Genomic DNA, 21,002 nt, shown 5'->3' on the forward strand with positions numbered 1-21,002 from the left:
TGTAAAATTTTGTTACAGGATTACAAATTATGGATGATGCAGAAAATCACTCAAATTATTACGTGATAATAATCCATTAAAATTAAATAATTTATCGTTGTAAGCACTAAAAATTTACACTTTAATTTATAATATTAAAATAATTATTTTGAATTATTTTTAAATAAAATAAGATTAAAATAATTAATCACATGACAAAAAAACCTACAATAAATTATGATTAATTATTGTGTTAATTAATCAAATTAATTAAGAGTTAGAGTCAAAATAAAAAATAAAATTATTTGAGATAAATGTTGCACCCATACTGTCTCAAAATAATCTTAGAAAAATAAAAGGATAAAAATAAATAATTTTGATGAATTAATGTATTTATTTCATTTAAAGAGATTATTTATTTAAATCTTAAAAATATATAAAAATAAAATTGATAAAATATTTGTCATATTTATTTTAGTATTTTATGTATTTGAAAAATTCAAAATTAAAACGAAAAGATGAAAGAAAAAACAATTTCAAATAAATCCTTAAGAATTTAATTAAAAATATAATTATGTGGTCATGTGTGGTTGAAACTAAAAGAATTAATTGCAGCACATGCTAGGACCATCGGATCAGCGCGGAATTTTTATCCAGCTCCCAGGAACGCTCAGCGTAGCTGGTTGTAATTGAAGGAAGCGCGCATCGAGGAGCACCGAATCAACTAACAGGACGTCAACTCCGTTAGCCGAAAATGGATAAACGCCAACGGCGCTAGATGGAACATAGACGGAACGCCAGGATGCCATCAAAATGACATCGTTTGGTATTCAATCTTCGTCTTCATTGCTACGCCGAGCATATAAGCTCCGAAGAACCAAATGAGCTGATTCAAAGACCAAAATGATCACCCTACGATGATGATCATTCTCCCTACAACCGTAGGCTTCGGCATTGCCTATTCCGACGACTACATGCCAAGAACAGTCAAAAGCCATTAATGACTTTTGACTAATTCATCCCATTTGGCTTCTCCAACCGACTTAGAATGAGTATAAATACTCCCTCAAGTCATTCTGAAGCTAAAAAAGTGACACACAACCCTTAAATCGAAGAAAATCAAAATCCGTCATTAAAGCTTCAAAGCTTCGGATTTTTCGAATTTTCTGTTTAAGGCCTTAAATCTTGGATCTGAGCATCTAGAAAGCTTTCTTAAGGATCAAAGAGTGTTCTCCAATCTTTGGTAAGGTTCTAATCGACCTCTAATTCATAATTACAGTTTAAATTTGAAATTTTTATATTTCAAATTGTATAAGCGTGCATGCTTGTTGTTTATGGTGTTTTATGATTAAGAATTTATCCCTAGATGATTTATAAACTATCTGGATATTAATCGGTCTAAATAACAAAAATCCAAATTTGAATTTCAAAATAAAAAAAAAAACGAGTTTGTTGTTCTTTGTTTAATTCGATCGAATCACAACCTAAAAGGCTTCCCAGCATGATTGTAAACATGTTGGGCAACTATTTGAATCATGCTTGATCCATCCCAATCAAATTTGATAAAAATCAAAATTTTCAAAAAAAATAAAATTTGAGTTCTTGATTTGGTCAAAACGAACTGGCAATATTCTTATTTTGGTACCAATCAGGTATATGTAGTATAAGGAATGTATTGAATATCTCATTCACTTGAAAACAACCTTAAAATCAACCCAAAATTTGATCATAAATTGTTTTAAACAAATTGATCATCATCTAGGTCGATCTATACCTTGAGATAATGATCAATATGTTCATGGGAGCTTTGTGAAGCTACCCAAGCTCTTGGATTAAAGAAATAGAGCTAAAAATGATTTTTAAAAATTAGATCCTTGTGTTCTTGAGGATCGAGACCTGTTAGCCTAGGACCGAGACCAAGAACTAAAAAAATAAGTTAGGACCAAGATCTAGGACTGAGACCTAGAACCGATGTTCTTGATCTAGGACTGAGAAATCCGATCAAGAATTCTCACATAGGATCGAGAGGTCGGACTTAAGACCGATAAATTTTGGACCTAGGACCGAGAGGCCTGACTTAGGACCGAGATTCCCAAGACCCACGATCGAGAAATCCAAACATGGGACCAAAAATCTCAAGACCTAGGACTAAAGAGGCCTAACCTTGGGATTGAGTATTCCAAACTTGGGACCGAGAGCTCCTAAGTCTAAGACCGAGGAACTTAGCCTATAGCTAGCCCCATACCGAGAGTTTTATACACATCGACCGAGAAATCTAGCCCCATGCTAGTCTAGGACCGATAAGTTTTTACACCTAGTTTGGTAAGATCAGCCAAGGATCGAGAGTCCTTAGCACCTCGACCGAGAGCTCCCGAGTCTATACTAAGGATCTCCGGACTCCGACCGACAAAACAAACCCCAACGTTAGCACTCCGGTCCTAAGGCCAGTTTGGTTCCACTTTTAAAATCTAAAATTATTTTTATAATTTTGGGTCTCCAAATCATTTTTAAAAATTCCAGAAAGATTATAAAATGCATTTTAAATATTTTGGGATATTTTCATAAAAATATTTTAACAAAGGCCCATTTGTTGTTTATTTAATTCCTTTAAAAAAATGACTGATATTCTTTAGGTATTCTCACCCTAGTTATCATCCGCAACATGTACAAACATTTAAATATTGTTGTTTCAGTATTTTAAATAAATATAAAACTTATAAGATGATTAGGATCGGAAGAATAATCGGTTATAACTCAAACGTGATATGATAGATATTCAAAAAAAGCCAATTTTATAAGTAAAGACCATTTTTAAGATGGGTATGAGCGTGAAAGCCCTTTCCCGAGTATCAAACGAAACTCTGGTGAAAAATACGTTTGTACACGTACACTTTTTTTTATTGATTTTTCTACAATCAATTGGAGACTTTGTATTCAAATAAATAATCTTTTATTAAATTAATTATGTTTATTTAATTTAAATCGAATTTCTCAAAAAAAACAAAAAACAAATTGTCATTAATTTATAGCAAATCTCCATATTATTAAAATTTGAACAAAATTAATTATTTTTACATTATTAATTTTAAAAGTTTTCATGTACTATCAAAATCTTTTAAAAATAATGTTTTATTTTAAAAAGATGTCTGACGCGCAAATCAATGTAGAAATCATTGAATCTCGAGTCACCCCGGCCCGCATGTCACGTGTTAAAGACATGCGTTGTTGTGGGATTTCTGAGGGTTACAACTGTCTTTTATTTTAACAGTAATATTAGTTCGAGTAAGCCGAATTATTTGAAAAATAAATAATTCAAAATATTTAGTTATCTATTTAGCATATTTGGACAAACTTGTATATTACGAATTTATTCTCTAAATATTTGCTACCATGGTCTTTAATGAACATATTGTTCATATGGATATTAAAAGTTTAGATAATATGCAATTTTAGTGAGAGTTTGTATTATGATGTTTATATAAATATAATTTGAAATTTATGTGCACACTAAAGATTCAGTTTCTAAAAAATTAAGTTTATAAAATTATTGAGATTGATCTTTATAAGTAATAAAGGAGGACCATCTGGCATTAGACATGTTAAAGACCACACTACATGTTAATTCACACTACTCACCTATATTTGATCTACGTCATTTGATTTTATTGACATATGTGACTATTGAGAGTTTAGTTACAATCTAATGTAACAAAAATCGTTTTAATCCTATGTTGATATAATTGATGGACGAGATTGATATAAATATATTTAAAAATAATAACAATATTTTGATCTCTTAAGGTATAATATAAAATTTAAGTAAATATATATATGACCCAAGAGAGAGATTGTTGGAATTAATTCAAACATTTCGGTACATATAGATTTTAAGGAAATATATATATGACCCAAGTGAGAGATTGTTGGAACTAATTCCAACATTTTGTTTATCTATATATATAATAATTCTTAATTTCAAAGTGTTTGAATTGTCAAGTCGAGAGTTGTGGTTAATTTGAATATATATGTGAAAATAATTTGATACTTAAGTTAGGTCGTGGGTTGATCCGCCCACCAATAAACTTAAAAATTAAAATTAAAATTGTGATATACACAAATTTCAAATTTGCAACTTCGTAATATAAGTTCAACATTTTAACAAATAGGTTAATAACACTTTATATTTTAAATTCAACTTTAAAATGGATAAATTTATTATATTTTTAGCAATATAACTGCATCATTTTAAACAATTAAACTAATAATATTTTAAATTTTTTATATATATTTTTTCATAATTATATATACATAACATTCTATATATATAATTGTTAGTCATATCAATTATATATTCATACATAGAATTATAAAAAAAAATTAATAATCTTAAGTGGTGTAATAGTTAAGTATTCATTATATATAATAAAGATCGATGATTCAAATCTCACCCGGTGCAAATTTGTAATAATTATAAAGAGGGGATAAAGAATATGTTGGTTGACGAAAGTGAGTTCATAAATGAGTGATAATAATATTGTTGTTTGACGGAAATGAGTTAATAAAGGTCGGTAAAGAGGAGATGGTTGGTAAGTGGGTGAGAATAAGATTGATAAAGGTCGATAAAAATGAGATGATTGGGAAATAAGGAATATGTTGGTTAATCGAAATGAATGGATAAATATCGATAAAGAGGAGATGATTGTGTAATAAGGAATATTTTGATTGACGTAAGTAAGTTGGTAAGTAGGTGAAAATAAGATTTTTGGTTGACTGAAGTTATTTAATTGTATATTATTATGATTATTTTGTTATTTTGTTTTTAACCGCACAAATGTACGGAAATCTCGCTAGTGTTATTTAGTAATTATATATTAGTTGTTATCATAATAAAGATTAAAGTTTGATTAAAGTGATCTATTAAAATATAAAATTTATGAACTTATTTAGATATTTATAATAAATATGGGAATATATTTGTGTAGAAATAGAAACATCATTTACTATTTCGTTGATAGGCCGAAATAATAAATGGTATATTAGGGTTGGATCCTCAACACATATAGATAACATACTTATTATGTTACTCTCATCTGACTAAAGGTAAATGTTTGGTCACTCTTAAGAACACGCAAGTGTTATCGATAAAGGATTGAAAAACTTAAACCCCACCCACATTAAACATTTCGATTTAGGTTCAAATTCAGATCTAGAATTGGGATGATTCAAAATTAAGAGATGATCTGAAGAACGACTTAATGAATCATTCTTCATTACCAAACTAGCTAGATATCTTTCCATAACTATAATTTATCTCAATTTATAAACATTGAGTATTAAAATTATAAACTTATAGAATAAAAAATTATAATAAAAATTCTAACACCTTGTACAACATTTACTAATAGACGGATTGCATTTTATGTGGTTTAAAAAATAGTTAGCAATATTGTAAAAACTAAGAATCTACACATCCAATTTATAAAATTAAAATAATTTTTTTAATTTTTTTTTTCGAATAAATAAAATTAAAATAATTAACCTCAAGCTCAAAGCCCAATTAAAACAATTAATTGGATTAATTATTATGATAATTAAAATTTAATTCATTAAGAAAAATGGCCAAAACAAATAAAATTATTTGGGATAAATGTTGTACTTATTTTATCTTAAAATAATTTTAAAAAAAATCAAAGGATTAAAATAAATAATTCTCATTCCGATCTCCTCCATCATTGGGCTTAGTAGACTTAAATGGGTCTTCTTTTAGAAACGGTCTCCACCATTCTTCCATTTGTCACTCCTATCGTGGGTCGACTTTGGTTTGTCTTGGCTTCTCATTTTGACAAGAGATTCAACCACGACAATAGCAGTGTTTAGATTTTGGACACCTCGTCGTTCCAACTCTAGTTTTGCCCACATTTGTAGACCGTTAGTAAATGTGAACAAGTCCAAGTAGTTAGGGATCTCAATGAGAGTAGCAATGAACTCCTTGACATACTCTTTGATGTTCCCCCTATGTGAGAGTCGCCGCAACTTAGCCTTTGCTTCCCGAATGGCGTTTTCGGGATATAATTGCTTCTTGAGTTCCTCCTTAAGTTCTCTCCCGTATTGATAGAACATATACCTCTTTCTATGTCATTAGTTCTTTGCCTCTACCACAACATTGCGGTGTCTTTTAGGTAGGTCGTGGTAATATTTATCTTTCTCGCCTCTTCTACTAGGCCGAGTGCTTTGAAGTATTGATCCAGACCCCATAAAAAGTTGTCGATCTTTTTTGCGTTCATCACACATAAATACGTTTTACGTCTTGGAACGTCTCTCCTTGTCGGGTTAGGGACTCTAGGTGCACGTCCACACTCTTGTGCAACCGCCTTTTTTAGTACCGCCACATCCTCTTCAGTGACTTATAACTTGAAGGCCATTCCCTCGAGTTTCTCGTTCAAGGTACTAATCTTACAAAGGAGGGTATGTTCTACGATTTGAGTTTGCTCTTGACATTTAGACAACCCCTCGTTCAAGGCACCTTACATCCCTCCTCGGAGCTCGTCTCTCTCCTTCTCAAGCTCGACATGCGTTCCTTTAGGTCCCCAGAGTTATCTTGTCCGTAAGTCATTGTGAGTTATATCTTCTCCAACATGGCGATAATGTCAGCGATAGAATCTCTTGATCTCCCCCTTTCTTTGGTAGTTTTGGATCCTCCCGCTTGAACATTGCGAGGGTTCCTAAGATCCTCTCTGTTCCCATGGGAAAGTTTCTTAATTTCATCCACGACATTTGCACTTGCATTCGATCTCTTCATCATCTCTCTTTGATACCAACTGTCATGGGCTCGATCTTTTCATCAACGATCTGTGTAGCACAAGTTACGATCTTCGTGAGAATGAATAACTAGTCAGTCTTACTTGAAGCAACACTTAATGTTTGCTTAAATGAACATAAGAACTTTAGAGAGAGAGATTGAACTCTTACAAAGAATAATATTATATTGCTTGAATACTAAATGATTACAATGTAATACCTTTGAGATATTTATAGGACTTATTTTAATTACACATTAATGACGTACTAATATGGGGCATAATTTTCAATTGCCAACTAATGACGCATAAGTTTAGGGTATGTCTTCCAACTACCAACTAATAACACACTAATATAGGATATGTTTTTAACCATCAATTAATGACACACTAATATAGGGCATGTCTTCAACTAAAATATTCTTTATGTTGAGCCTACTTAGATGATTGGGTCTCCCTTAGACAAAGAAAATTAGGGCACCTGACATCATGTTTAAAATTTTTATTTGCTCTAATAACAAGATAAATTGAAAATATGAATAAAGAATTGAAAAAAAAAATAGTAATAAAGAAAAGATGAAGGGCTTCTATGTGACTAAGTATTATATTTTTTCACATTTTAACCATAATTTATGACATTTATTTATAGAGTATAGAAGGAGAATAATAAAACTAATTTTTAATTAATTAGGATTGTAATAGATTAATTAAACTTTATTGAGATTAAAGATATTCTATTCACGTGACTATTTTAACTTTTTTAATAAAAAATAAGATACACTAACCAATTAAACATAAATAAGCAATAACATGATTTGTGACAAACTTCATATTTAAATAGCCAACCAATTGAACAATTGTTTCTAAGATTGAAACAACACTTACAATGAAACAACAATAATTGCAAATGGACACAACTTCTTGCATCTCAATCTGCACCAATTATCCATGCCCCTTCTATTGAGGCTTAACCCCTATAATATACACAAACCAATAACTTTTGCGATTACCTGCGATTTCTTAACCGCTTTCTTTACTAAAATAATTGGCGGGTGTGTCGTATCTTTCTACAACTTCACCCGCCCCGATAATTTAAAAAATAAAAATCAAATCTTGATTTCTTTATTCAGCTGCAAATGGCTTCGACCGACAACTTCTTCATAACATTTGGACAAGGATCGCCTCCAAACATCTCCGGTGCCACCGTAACCGAACATGCTTGCTGCCCAACACATAGCTGCAAAAACAACAAATAAAATGAATATGTTTCTTTGTTTATTCAAATTCGACATAATATATAGTCTATAGAACAATGTCTTTACCTTCTGAAAAGCATCATAAGAATGATGAGCATGACAGTTTCCTTCACGGAAGCTTCCACAAACACCTTGCGGTGTTCCGTAGCTCGCGAACTTTATCGACGAGATCTTCTGCCCAAATGCACACGAGAGGTGTGCTTTAGGCCTTAGGGGTTTATTGACTTTACCCGAAGATTGTAGTTGCCAATTCACTAGAGTTGGCTGCCACTCGTAAATATCAGCACAAACGCTTTCAACCTCTCTTTTCGCTAATGAAATCCCATATGGGTTTCCTCCCCATTCCTCGAAAACTACCAACAAATTCCCCGTTGGTTTTAACCATGATCGTGGGACGTGATACCTTAAAAAAAACACCCATTTTTTAAACAAACTAAACTATACAAACACATAATTACAGTTACTTTCTTAACTTACCATCTCTGGGATGACTCTCCACAATTACGCAAGCATTTCTTCTCATCAAACCAACCAGCATAATTACAAGTGTTACATTTTCCAGTTGCTTTATACGAAGGCCAATATCGTCCTATACTTTGTCCGTTTATCCATGCTTGGCCTTTGCCCATGCTACTCATATCCAATGCTAAAGGATCATTTCCTCCAGGAGAATTGAAAGTGGCCTTAAGAAAACAGAACAATAAGTTATTATTCATTCGTCTTTATTTTTCAGATCGAGGAAAAGGGTATAGGAAATTCACCTTGTACCAAGTCAATGGCTGTCTCTTTTCCACCAAAGAACCTTCAACCCATTCAACAGTGGAACTTCCACTGAGCGAATGAAGACTCAATTTTTCTCCTTTAAGACCAACCTGAGTTTTTCGCGACAACAATCTCAAACGTTAGTAATTGATAACATAGTTTATCACTTAATCGAAATAATTAAGTGTTTATTCGAATTTAAGTTCATTTAATAAAATTTTGAAATATGCCAAGTACGAGTCGAATGAGCTACACGACATATTATTTTGAATTATTTAGATTGAACTCGATAATGTAGTAACCTTGAAATTGAATCAAATTACGCTGTTATAAGGGTAAATTAGTCTTTTAAGTACTTTTTTTTTACATTAGTTCTAAATTTTATCGAATTAACATGCCTACTTTTAATACGACAAGACAAGAACGAACCTTGTAAGACCATTTCTGCCATGTTAAATCTCTTCTTCCTCTGTTCAAACCATCTAATGAAACGGGACCAAGAACGCCAGTATTCCAGGTTTCAAAATGTGGGCCAATATTCTGATTCCATGACAATCAAAGCGAAAAACAGAGAATGAGGAATACAGAAAAAGGATAGATTGATTGATAGAGGAGAAAGAGACAAACCTGTAAACCAACAGCAATGCTTAGAAGAGCAATCTTGTTGACACCAGCTCTCAAATTCACACCTTTGCTAAATGTTAGTTTAGGATTCTCTAGACTTCCATATGCAGTTCCTGAAAAAGAGTAAAACCAAAGCAATGATCTCTTACCCTTATTTTTTTCTCAATTATAATCACATTTTTAGCAATTTCTTATGCTTATAGATCTTACCCGAAAGCTGACCATTGATGAAGACATGCAAAGCATGACCAGCAGATAACACAGTTAGAACAGGATATCTTCCACTTCTCAAGAATCCTTCATTGGCATCGATATTCACACTGACAGAGGAAAAGTATCATCAATTTGAAGCAAAAATAGATCAATTCGAAGGCAGTTATGGATGTTGAGAGTGTTGACACTTACTCTGTTATGTACCATAAATAATCGGTGGCATCCCAAGTAGTGTTTATCTGCTCCAACAATCCAGTTCTCGTAAATGTATTGTCACTATACCCTGCCGGTTCTTCATTAAATGATTGCCAAGGGAATCCATTACCATAAACAACATTTGTCATCTTCATTTCCGCACTTTGAGCTCCCACCTTCATGTAAAAATGTCATCTATTGCCAATCGCGAAAAATCCAAAAAAGAAAAAAAGAAAATTGTTGTTTACCCTGGCTGTGTTATAGACAGTGTTCTTGCAGTCAGGAAGAATGCTAATTGACCAAGGAGGCAAGTTGAAATGCATATTTTCAAAAGTGACCCGAGCAAAAGAATAAGAGTTGTAATTTGCAATAAACGCAGCACAAGCTCCAGATTTAGTTTTGAAAACGCGTGCCTACACAAAAAAAAAAAATTATAAGAACACTGTTTTTTCAGTACCAAGATAAGTTTCAAATAAGATCTTGAGAAATAAGTGTTATATCAACCAACCTCTTGATAATTTCCAAGAGAAATGACTGTCGAATCTCCAGATACTAACGCAGGCTCGCATAGCTTTATAGCTCTATGCAGATCCTTCAAATGTCCCCACTTGGGTTCTCGCTTAAGTCCTAAACAAAGAACAACAAACATATCAATCATATGAATTTGACGTGCAAAAAGGAGCAGAATCTTTTATACCATATTCATCAAGTGGAGCATCATAGTCGTAGCTCGTGGCTATAAAAGGTCCACCCGATGTCCTTCCAAAGTTCGTTCCACCATGATACTACACCGACGCATAAATACAAAAACATCATATACTGAAGGAAATCAATTTAAAAAAAGAAAAGAAAAGTGTTTAAAACATAAAGGGATACCATATAATAGTTAATGAAAGATCCACCCTTTTGTATGAATCTTGCAACTGAGAATGCCAAGTCTTCTGCAGGCCTGTAAGGAACTGCACCTCCAAACTCTGTAAACCTGCAAGTTTAACAACTATTTAAGGATCTTAAATTCAAATTAAACCGATGATTACACAAAAATTTACCAAATTACCATCCAGTCCACGCTTCAGTCCACATCTTTGGTTTGTAAGCTTTATTTGGTGAGAAATAATCACAGTAAAACCCATTGCAAGTGTTAATCTGAAACAAACAAACAAAAAATGTCATATTTGAATACAATTGCGAATAAAAATTGATGATAACTGCTTACAATTGGATCGGGCGCATCATCTTGCTTACACATGACCCATGGCACACCAGTGCCAAGACCCACAGCCATTTCAGCTGCCCATTTAGCGTAAGATCGACCAGGGGAGCCGAGTTCATATTCCATTGGACCGTATTCATTCTCTATCTGAATAATCAAAGATAATAAAAGTTAGATTATGCATAAATCAATGTAAAAAGCATTATATCAATTTACCTGAGATAGAATGATTGGACCACCCTGAGATTCATATAATCCTTCAGCTTTCATCATATCCACAATCTTCTTAGTGAATTTCGCCATTGCAGCCTTCATTCAGAAATCTCAGGTTAATTAAGAATTCTACACACTGAAATTAAAAACTGTCAAGTCTAACCTTGAATGGACCATTGTCTGTTCTGAAACTGATACCTGGAACATACTTGAGCCAAACAGGAAACCCTCTAGAAGGAAGAGAAGAAGAAGAAAGAAACAAAATCAAACATCTTCTTCTGATAATGATGAAAAATGAATAAATTCTGGGTATTACCCAAAGTTCCATTCTGCACAAGCATAAGGACCAACCCTAAGATGAACATAAAGGCCTGATGCTCTAATCAGCTTGATAAACTTGACTAGATCATATCTATCCTCAAAATAATACTGCATATATAGAATAAGAACATCTTTTATAAGTATATAGACAAAATTGGCAAAAAAAAAAAGAGAAAAAAAGGGAAATAATGTTATTTACTTTGCCTTGTTCTGGTTCATGTCCATTCCAGAAAACATATGTCTGGATTACATCTAAACCTCCTTCTTTAGCTTTCTGAATAAGATCAGGCCACATCTGAAACAAACCCACAAAAATGAAAAGAAACCCAAATGATATATTTCTGAAGAGAGTGTGCATGAGAGAAACAGTACCTCAGGAGTGCTTCTTGGGTAGTGAATAGAACCAGAAATAAGAATCCTCCGTCGGCCATTGATGACTATAGCTCTGTTATCATAAGATACAGAAGCTATTCCAGAAGAAACCCACAAACACAATAAAACCACCGTCAGGAGCAGGACATTCGGCATTACAGGGTTCAAAACCATGGCTAGACACTTTTTGCTTTCCCTAATTCCTCTCCCCTTTGAAGATTACAGTTTTTGGACAGGCAGATAGAAGAAGTGTACGCGGAAAGTGGAAGAAGAGGAAGAAGAAGAAGAAGAGAGAGAAAAATAGAGGGACTGTTGGACAGCTGGTAATAGCTATGTTATGGTTTCTGTGTGTATAGTTTGTTCTTCACTTTTAGTGGGTGGAGAAAAATGTTGATGATAACCAGTTTGAATAGAGAGTGGATTTAATGTGGGGGAAATGTCTTTGAATATTACTAGCAAAGGTTTGAGCTTTATACAGATGGTTTAAGCATCCAATCTAACCCATGGATGGTATGAAAGGATAGTGGGTCCATTATCAATCAAAAATAAATTGATTTCTTTTGTTTTTTTAAGATTTTCACAAATCTATTTATTCAATTTATTTTCATTTATTTAAATGATATTTGAATGAAAAAAAGAAATCAAGAGAAATTAAATTTATCAATCACTATTTATTTATTTTATTTTGGTGGAGTGGCGAGCATAATCTCACAATAATTGTTATCTATTTTTAACGCGAGATAAACTATTTGAATAAGTTATAATTCATTTCTAATTTTATTATCAACAATTTTATGATTATTTTAATTTTACAATGTTTCCGAAAAAATAATAATTTATAGATAGGACACATTTGAACAAATTAATCGAAGAATTCAAGAAGACTTAGATGGTCTTCGGCGTGATCCATTAAATATTATGAATATTCTATATAAAAAAAATTGTGTTACAATTTGTTGGCTAATTTGTTTTCCTATAATTTATGTTTGAAAATTTATTTGGTGAAAACATTATTTTAGTGAAATTATGTTAGATGGGCACATACATGGAAATTATTATATTATAACAAATCTTTGTTAGATGTTTCTTATAAAAATGAAATTGGTGTCTCACTTCTTTTATCATTCTTTTATCATGTCAAAAATAAAATGTAGCACCAATAATTCATTGTAGGGACTAGCTTATATATGGAGTCTAATGTGTAGTATAAATAAGATTGAGTGACGTGGAGTTCTCAAATAATTATTGAAAAGTTTGGATGGAAACAACTAATATTACAAGTTTATTTTTTATTTTTAACTATAAAACTAAAAAGGAATTGATGTACCTTGAATGATGGTATACTCTTGTGCAAAATGTCTTAATATTATTATTAAGATAATTTTTTAGATTTGTCGTGAAAAATCGTTGGGGTCGATTAGAGAGTTTATTATAAGTTTGTGATTTTTGGCGAGGGCAATTTTTGAGGTACGTTTGTATTTTTAGTTTTATGATTTTATTTTATTCTAATGTCCTATTTTGCAATTATATTTAAATGGTTTTTAATTATTTTCTTTCAATCATTACAATTTGAGTCATGTCATAACAGTTTTAAACGTCCGTTAATTTATTATTTACGTGACATTTATAAATAAAAAATAAAAAAATAGATATAACTAGTTTAATTAAAAAATTCAAATAAATTTGAATGAATTAAAGATTTTGACTAAAAAAACCTAATTTGATTATTTAATATATATTAAAGAGAAGAATAATGATTTTGAATTTGTAATATTTTTTAAAAATATAATAAAAACAAAGAGAATATCACTAGTAAAGATATGCAATGGGAAAATTTGACGAAATGATCTAAAAAAAGTCTTAAATGCGCAGGTGATCAGCGCATAAATTTAATTGTGTAAATGACTATTTCAAAATGTTTTAACGAAATTACTCACGTCGCGTAACGCGAATGACAGGATTGTCACGCGAAAGGAAAACCTGTGAAATTACCCTCGTCGCGTAACGCGAAAGACACTATCGTCACGCGAAGGACACGATCTTTCTGGACTTTTCACAAACTTTTTTTCGCGAGACGATCTTGTCCTTCGCATTACGCGATAGAGTAATTTCGTCAAATTATTTTGAAATAGCCATTTGCGCAATTAACCACAGCGCATTTAAGGGATTTTTTAAGGTCATTTCGTTAAATTTGTTTTGTCTTGCAAAGCATAAGACTTGTATAAAGAACAATAATATTAAAATTTTAGGCCCAAGTCTAAATATATTTAGTAAATAAAAAACTTTAAAAAATAAAAATGGGTAAGTTGAACCGTTATTTATTTATATATATATATATATATATATATATATATATATATATATATATATATATATATATAATTTTTTTTTTTGTTTGAATGTATGCACAAAGATTCTCCACACAGTCCTCAAGATGGTCGGCTCCAGCTTTATATCCAACTCGATACGATATGTTTGTCTAATTATATAGTTTATCCACCTACTTATTAGCACGTTATATTCACGCTCCTCAATCTGACCACCCGTATGTTTCACGCTCCTCCTACGTGCGTTGGAAACAATATACCGTTGATTACTATAATTAGCGGACTAATTGTTTTCTTAATTAAATATTTGAAATTTAAAACATAATTAGTTAGGTTGGGAGGGTCATTCACAGTGACCACTTTTCAGTATGCATAACATTACAGATCTAATGAGTGAGACAAAACATGATTAATTAAATTAATCCTAATTTATTTTATAATCATTAAATTAATTTTTTATTTAATAATTTGATGATATCATTTATTCTTTAATTATTTAATTTTTGTTAGAGACACATCAACTACCAATTTACTACCATATGAATTATAATTAATAAGGTTAAGTTAGGACATGTTTGGAACCGACAAAATACAAAGGATATATATATATACACACAAAAATCTCTCTAGAGTTTGTCAAAATAAAAGTAATTTACTTGTTTTTAACAAAATAACTGTTAAGGATTATTAATAATTTCTACTTTTGACATTATAATTTTTCGTTTTATTCACTAATTTAAATAATATCTAGTTTTTTTTTTCGATTTTATCCAAAAATTTAAATATCTCATGTACCATCTTTTCATCAATTAAATCGTCATTTTAAATATAAAAAATATCAAAATACTTCGTCTGCTTATTTTATAATTTTATTGTACTATTATTTAAGGGTAAATAAGTAATAACCCTTTAAAAAATAGCTTTTTAACTTTTAAATCAAACAAAGTTTTTTTTTTATATAAAAATCAAGTTTTATCCTCAAATAACAAACATCAAAATACTCTTAGAGCTTGTTCCATATTGTTTTTTTTTAGATTTTACCAAAAAAAATCAAAACATCTACAATCTTTTCTCAATTAAATCATCTTTTTAAATTTATAAAATACCAAAATTTCTTATAATTTAAATATTCTATAATCAAAACATCTACAATCTTTTCTCAATTAAATCATCTGTTTATATTTATAAAATACCAAAATTTCTTATAATTTAAATATTCTATAATCAAAACATCTACAATCTTTTCTCAATTAAATCATCTTTTTAAATTTATAAAATACCAAAATTCCTTATAATTTAAATATTCTATAATTGTAGTGTACTGTTATTTAAGGATAGTTAAGTAAATAACTATTTTAAAAACTATTATAAAAATCAAGTTTTATCCCCTGATAATCAAACATCAAACGACCTCTTGTATAAATTTCCGTGAATGTGAATAATTAATATCCTATTGGCACACAAACCAAACAAGAACATGTTGAATGAATTAATCATAATATTCTAATTCTCATTTCAATTATAAAAAAAAAGGAAGATTCAAACAAGTTATGGGTAGGTTAGAAAATTGATACTTTTGTCATTTGTTTAATTACTAATAATTATATATACTTTTTACATTAACATGGATTTATTTAGGGATATGCCCTTCAAATTACAAAAAAAAAGTGTAGTTTATATAATATAAAATTTAACCATAGGAAAATGCAACAGTCACATTGGATATGGTAAAGTTTTATTTTTTTACAAGTTTGTTTAAAAATAATAATATTGTATAATAATGGGGATGAAGGTGTTTTAATTTCTATGGTATAATCATTTTGTTGTTGCTTTCAGCAAAGACCAGTAATATAGCATTAATTTCATTTACATGAACTGCCCTATGAAGTAAGTAACACAATTAATCATTTCTATTTCAGAATTTTTGAATTAAACGCAACTTTATATTATTGCTGTGTTCCATTTGCACCGTATCATATCACGCGTTTATTCCTTTCTATCCCTTCTTTTAAGAAAAAAAGAAAAGAAAAAGAAAGGTTCATTTAAAACTATAATAATTTTTTATTTTATTTTTAAATTAAGAATTTAATATATTTAAATGGTTCGGATTTAGTTAAGTACATGAGTTTTATCACTAAATTAAAAGTCTATACTAATTCATAAATAATAATAATAATAATTTTATATATATATATATATATTACCTAATCGAGTGATCTAGGGGAACGACTTTTAACCGACTAAAATGTTACCGATAGGATTCTCACTAGAAGGGCATTGAATGAATTATTAATTATAAAGATATTGTATGAATCTCTAGTCAATAGCGGCACTGAATTGGGTATCCTAAGAGCATCAGCAGCGCATAAGACTTCTGCCCTTATTTTGTTAAATCTATATTCCACCTCAGCAAAAAGCGGGCACACATTGTACTTGGGCAAAACACTCCAATGCTTCCGCCTGCCCTCTTATCTAAATAATTTAAAAATGAATTTTATTTATATTATTTTAAATAAATAACTAATTTATACTATTATAACTAATATTCCTATATATTATTAAGAAAATTTGAAAATTTAAACTTTTAAAACGTGTTAATATAATTAATAAAAAAATATATTAATTTATTTAAAATATATATTTATTAATTAAATATATAAGTAATATTCTTATATTATATATATTTTAGGAAAATTTGAGAATTTCATCCTTAAAAACATGTTAATATAATTAATAGAAAAATATATTAATTTATTTGAAATATATATTTATTAATTAAATATATATATATATAATTAATATTAAATAAATTGAAATATAAAATATTTTTATAATTTAAAATATATTATAATATTAAAAACATTAGAATAAATTTGATAATATATAACTAATATCTCTATATTATAATAAAATATAAAATATTTTTATAATTTAAAATATAATTATAATTTAATATATAATTAATATTCTTATATTATAGTAAAATTTTAAAATATATATTTATTTAATGTTATTTAAAAATAAGAAAAAATATTATAATTAAATATATAATTGATATTCCTATATTATAGAGTATATTATATTATATAATTATGAAAATGTCAGAGAGGCATGACCGACATAGAGGGCACTGTCCTCTTTTTTCTTTTATCTCCAATGCAGAAAATGAAAAAAAGCAATGACCTGCCCTTTTCCACGCTGTCTAATGCGGGCACATGTCATGCACTGGAGATGTTCTAAGCGGAAAAAATAATTATTCTTATTTTTTTAGTTAAAATGTTATATTTTATATTTTATTAAATAAATATAATGAGTTTATTATTTTTAACAATAACAACTTAGTTTAATTAGTTAAATTTATGTTAACACATATACTGATTTATAGATTAAATCTTGTTGAAGTAAATATTTTTATTTTTATTTTTCTGATTTTGATGTGTGTGAGTAACCTTAAGTGGCTGCCTAGCTGGTCTTACATAGAGTCAGCCCTGCCTTAAACTTGCAAATCACTTTTTATCGTATACATTTTTTATTCTATTTTTAGATTCAACCACTAGGAAACATTACTTTTATTTTTATTTTTTTATACTAATTATATTACATAATTTATTAACTATTATTATTCAAGGTCATAATGTAAAAATTTAGGGTAAGACTTAACTTAGTCGCTCCAACTTAGGTCGGTTGGAGTTATTTAAATAATCAAACTCATTCAAACATATTTCCACTCTCCTCCTCATCCATCACATCAATCAATTCATTACCTAAAATACTAAAATATTTTTTATTTTAAATTATTATTTATTATTTTATTATTATATATCAATACCCTTAAGTAGTTTTACCAAAAATATTTCCATATTCTCAAAATCATCACTAATCATTACTCATTTTCCCCCTCTAAGTTATTACAATAATCCCAATCCGAACAAGGAACAGTTTCCCAAAGTAACCTTGTTTGGCGTTCACTTTCCCAAAGTAACCTAGTTTGTTCATTCATTCCCAAACTAACCTAGTTTACTATTCAAACTCAGTTTTATTTATTTATTTATTTATTTTTTTACATTTAAAATTTATTATATATAAAAGTTTATATTTTGATATATATTTTAAATTATTATTTATATAAATTAAATTATTTATATTTTGATATATATTTTAAATTATTATTTTTATAAATTAAATTATTTATATTTTGATATATAATTTAAATATAATTATTATTTATAAATTTAATTATTTGTATTTTAATATATATATATTTACATTTCAATTATTATTTATATAGTGTAATAAATATTAAATAATTTTAATAAATAATTGATGGATACTAATAAATTTAAAATATTTTAACCATAACACATAACAATATAATAATTAAATATTCGCGTTTTTAAATTTATCAATTATTTATTAAATATAATAAAAAGATTACCATATTTCTAGGGTTAAAATATTAATTAAAAATGTTATTATATTTAATAAATAATTGATAAATTTAAAAACGTTTTTATTTTTATGAATATATAATTATTATATTAGTATAGTTAAAATATTTTAAATTTATTAGTATTTATCAATTATTTATTAGAATGTTAAAGAAAATATATATATAAATAATAATTAAAATATAAAAATATATATATATATATATTAAAATATAAATAATTAAATTTAAAAAAATAATTATATTTAAATTATATATCAAAATATAAGTAATTAAATTTATAAAAATAATAATTTAAAATATATATCAAAAATATAAATAATTTAGTTTATAAAAATAATAATTTAAATTATATATCAAAATATAAATAATTTAGTTTTATATATAATGAATTTTAATGGTAAAAATTAAAAAAATAAATAAAAATTGAGTTTGAATAGTAAACTAGGTTAGTTTGGGAATAAATGAACAAACTAGGTTAGTTTGGGAAAGTGAACTACAAACAAGGTTACTTTGGGAAACTATTCTCCGAACAATGCCTTATTTATAAGTATCTGTGATATAATTAAATACTCGATTAGAAAATTACATTTAAATGCAAAATATGTTTACAACATAAATCACATCTCTTCAAATCTAAGAAGATGAGAATGTCATGTGAGCTAAATAAAAAAAAAAAAAAGTTCATTCGCCAGCAAGGACAGTAATCAAAACTAACAGTACGCTGACATAAGCAAAAGGCCCGCCCCATCATACTCTGTTTTCTCCCAAAGTGTTATTCACCTGCTGACTCATCATTAAATATCAACTTTTTAACCGTATGTTTTTTAAAATAATATTATTGAAAAAAAACTCCAATTCATAACTATAATCATATAAGCATAACACTCAATTATTATTTAAATAAAAAAATAGATTAAAAATAAATAATAACAATGAAACAATGGATAAAGTTTATTTTTTGAATGTATACAATTATTCATCTGTTCTTTGGAACTTTGCTATAAATTAAATAAATAAAATATGGCAACTTGAACTTAAATCAATAATAATAAGATCAATTGCTTCCATCTAATTAAAGTCAGTGTCATCATTATTAATAGTTAGCCACAAAACATGATTTTGGAAACAAACAAATAACAATTTGTTTGTTTAGGTTTATATTTTGTTGATAAATTACATTATGAATGATCTTGTTAATTTACTTTATATAATAACTTTTTATTATTAAAAAATCATTTTTATTTCTTATAATAATATAATCATATTTGGATAAACAAAACTATTAAAGATTATTTTCAAATCCCAAGTCCCAACCTAATAAATTTAATTCATGGATCAATACACATTTAAGGCACATCACTAATTATTTTATACATACATAGAGTTTAGTGGCAAAAAAATTAGATCAATTTTCTTTTGAAGGACTAGCTGTTTCATTTTAATCATAAGATAACATATAATTATAAATTATTTTAGAATAAACCTAGTTTAATTTGTTTATTATAAAGTAATGATAATAAATTCTGACTAACAAAATGGGCCTATTTGAAAACACCTAAAGCTCCCGGGTTTATCTGAATTTGAAGAATTTTTTTTAATACATTTATTAATATATATATATATAGTTTTATATAATAAAATATTTAAAAAAAAATCTTTATAAATTATTGGTTCAAACCTCAATCCGGTCCCGATCCAGACGTTTCCAAACAAATTCACATGTCTCAAATTTTATTCTTATTAAATTAGACTATATAAGTGAAAAAAATAGACACCCACAATTAAAATTTTAAACACAAACAAATATCTCATAAAAAATATGTTAAATTACAATAAAAATAAAAAATCAATCTTTAATGAATCAAGATAACAATCAATGTAAGCCTTCCAACAAGTTGGAAGATGAGGATGACACATAAGTATTACTAATCTTATCCTTCATCAAAAGCAAAGACAACCCAGTCCTTATTTGGTTTTGAATAATAATTCTCTTATCAAAATTTAAAAACATAGTGAGTAAGTTTGATTCCGTTTCGATAGAATTGAGCTTATACTTAACTTATTCGTCAGACGAGGGAAGTAGAGAAAATTGCGTTTAAATATAAAATGAGTTGGATTATAATTTGTTTATGTTAACTTATCACACAAAATTATTATAACATATTATTACGCAAATTTTAAACAAAAACGTTGAATCAAACACACCCAACAATTGATTTTTTTCGGTTAATAATTTAATTTATATGTAAATAACGGTATTTTAACACGAAATCAAAAAAG

General features: G+C 28.3%; 1 protein-coding gene across 1 annotated transcript; it reads right to left on the reverse strand.

The window, feature by feature from the left end:
* Positions 1-7,625: 7,625 nt before the first annotated feature.
* LOC124941327 (beta-galactosidase-like) lies at positions 7,626-12,389 on the reverse strand. Its single transcript, XM_047481628.1, has 19 exons — positions 11,946-12,389; positions 11,773-11,868; positions 11,569-11,681; positions 11,416-11,482; positions 11,256-11,348; positions 11,043-11,186; positions 10,884-10,972; positions 10,703-10,808; positions 10,524-10,611; positions 10,335-10,453; positions 10,075-10,239; positions 9,824-10,002; positions 9,629-9,738; positions 9,422-9,531; positions 9,224-9,334; positions 8,794-8,904; positions 8,510-8,715; positions 8,099-8,435; positions 7,626-8,013 (listed from the first exon to the last, which is right to left on the reverse strand). The coding sequence occupies exons 1-19, from the start codon at positions 12,117-12,119 to the stop codon at positions 7,903-7,905; spliced, it is 2,529 nt and encodes an 842-aa protein (XP_047337584.1). The 5' UTR covers positions 12,120-12,389; the 3' UTR covers positions 7,626-7,902.
* Between the last annotated feature and the right edge of the window lie 8,613 nt (positions 12,390-21,002).

This window comes from Impatiens glandulifera, chromosome 6 (genome assembly GCF_907164915.1).
Source record: "Impatiens glandulifera chromosome 6, dImpGla2.1, whole genome shotgun sequence".
NCBI lineage: Eukaryota > Viridiplantae > Streptophyta > Magnoliopsida > Ericales > Balsaminaceae > Impatiens > Impatiens glandulifera.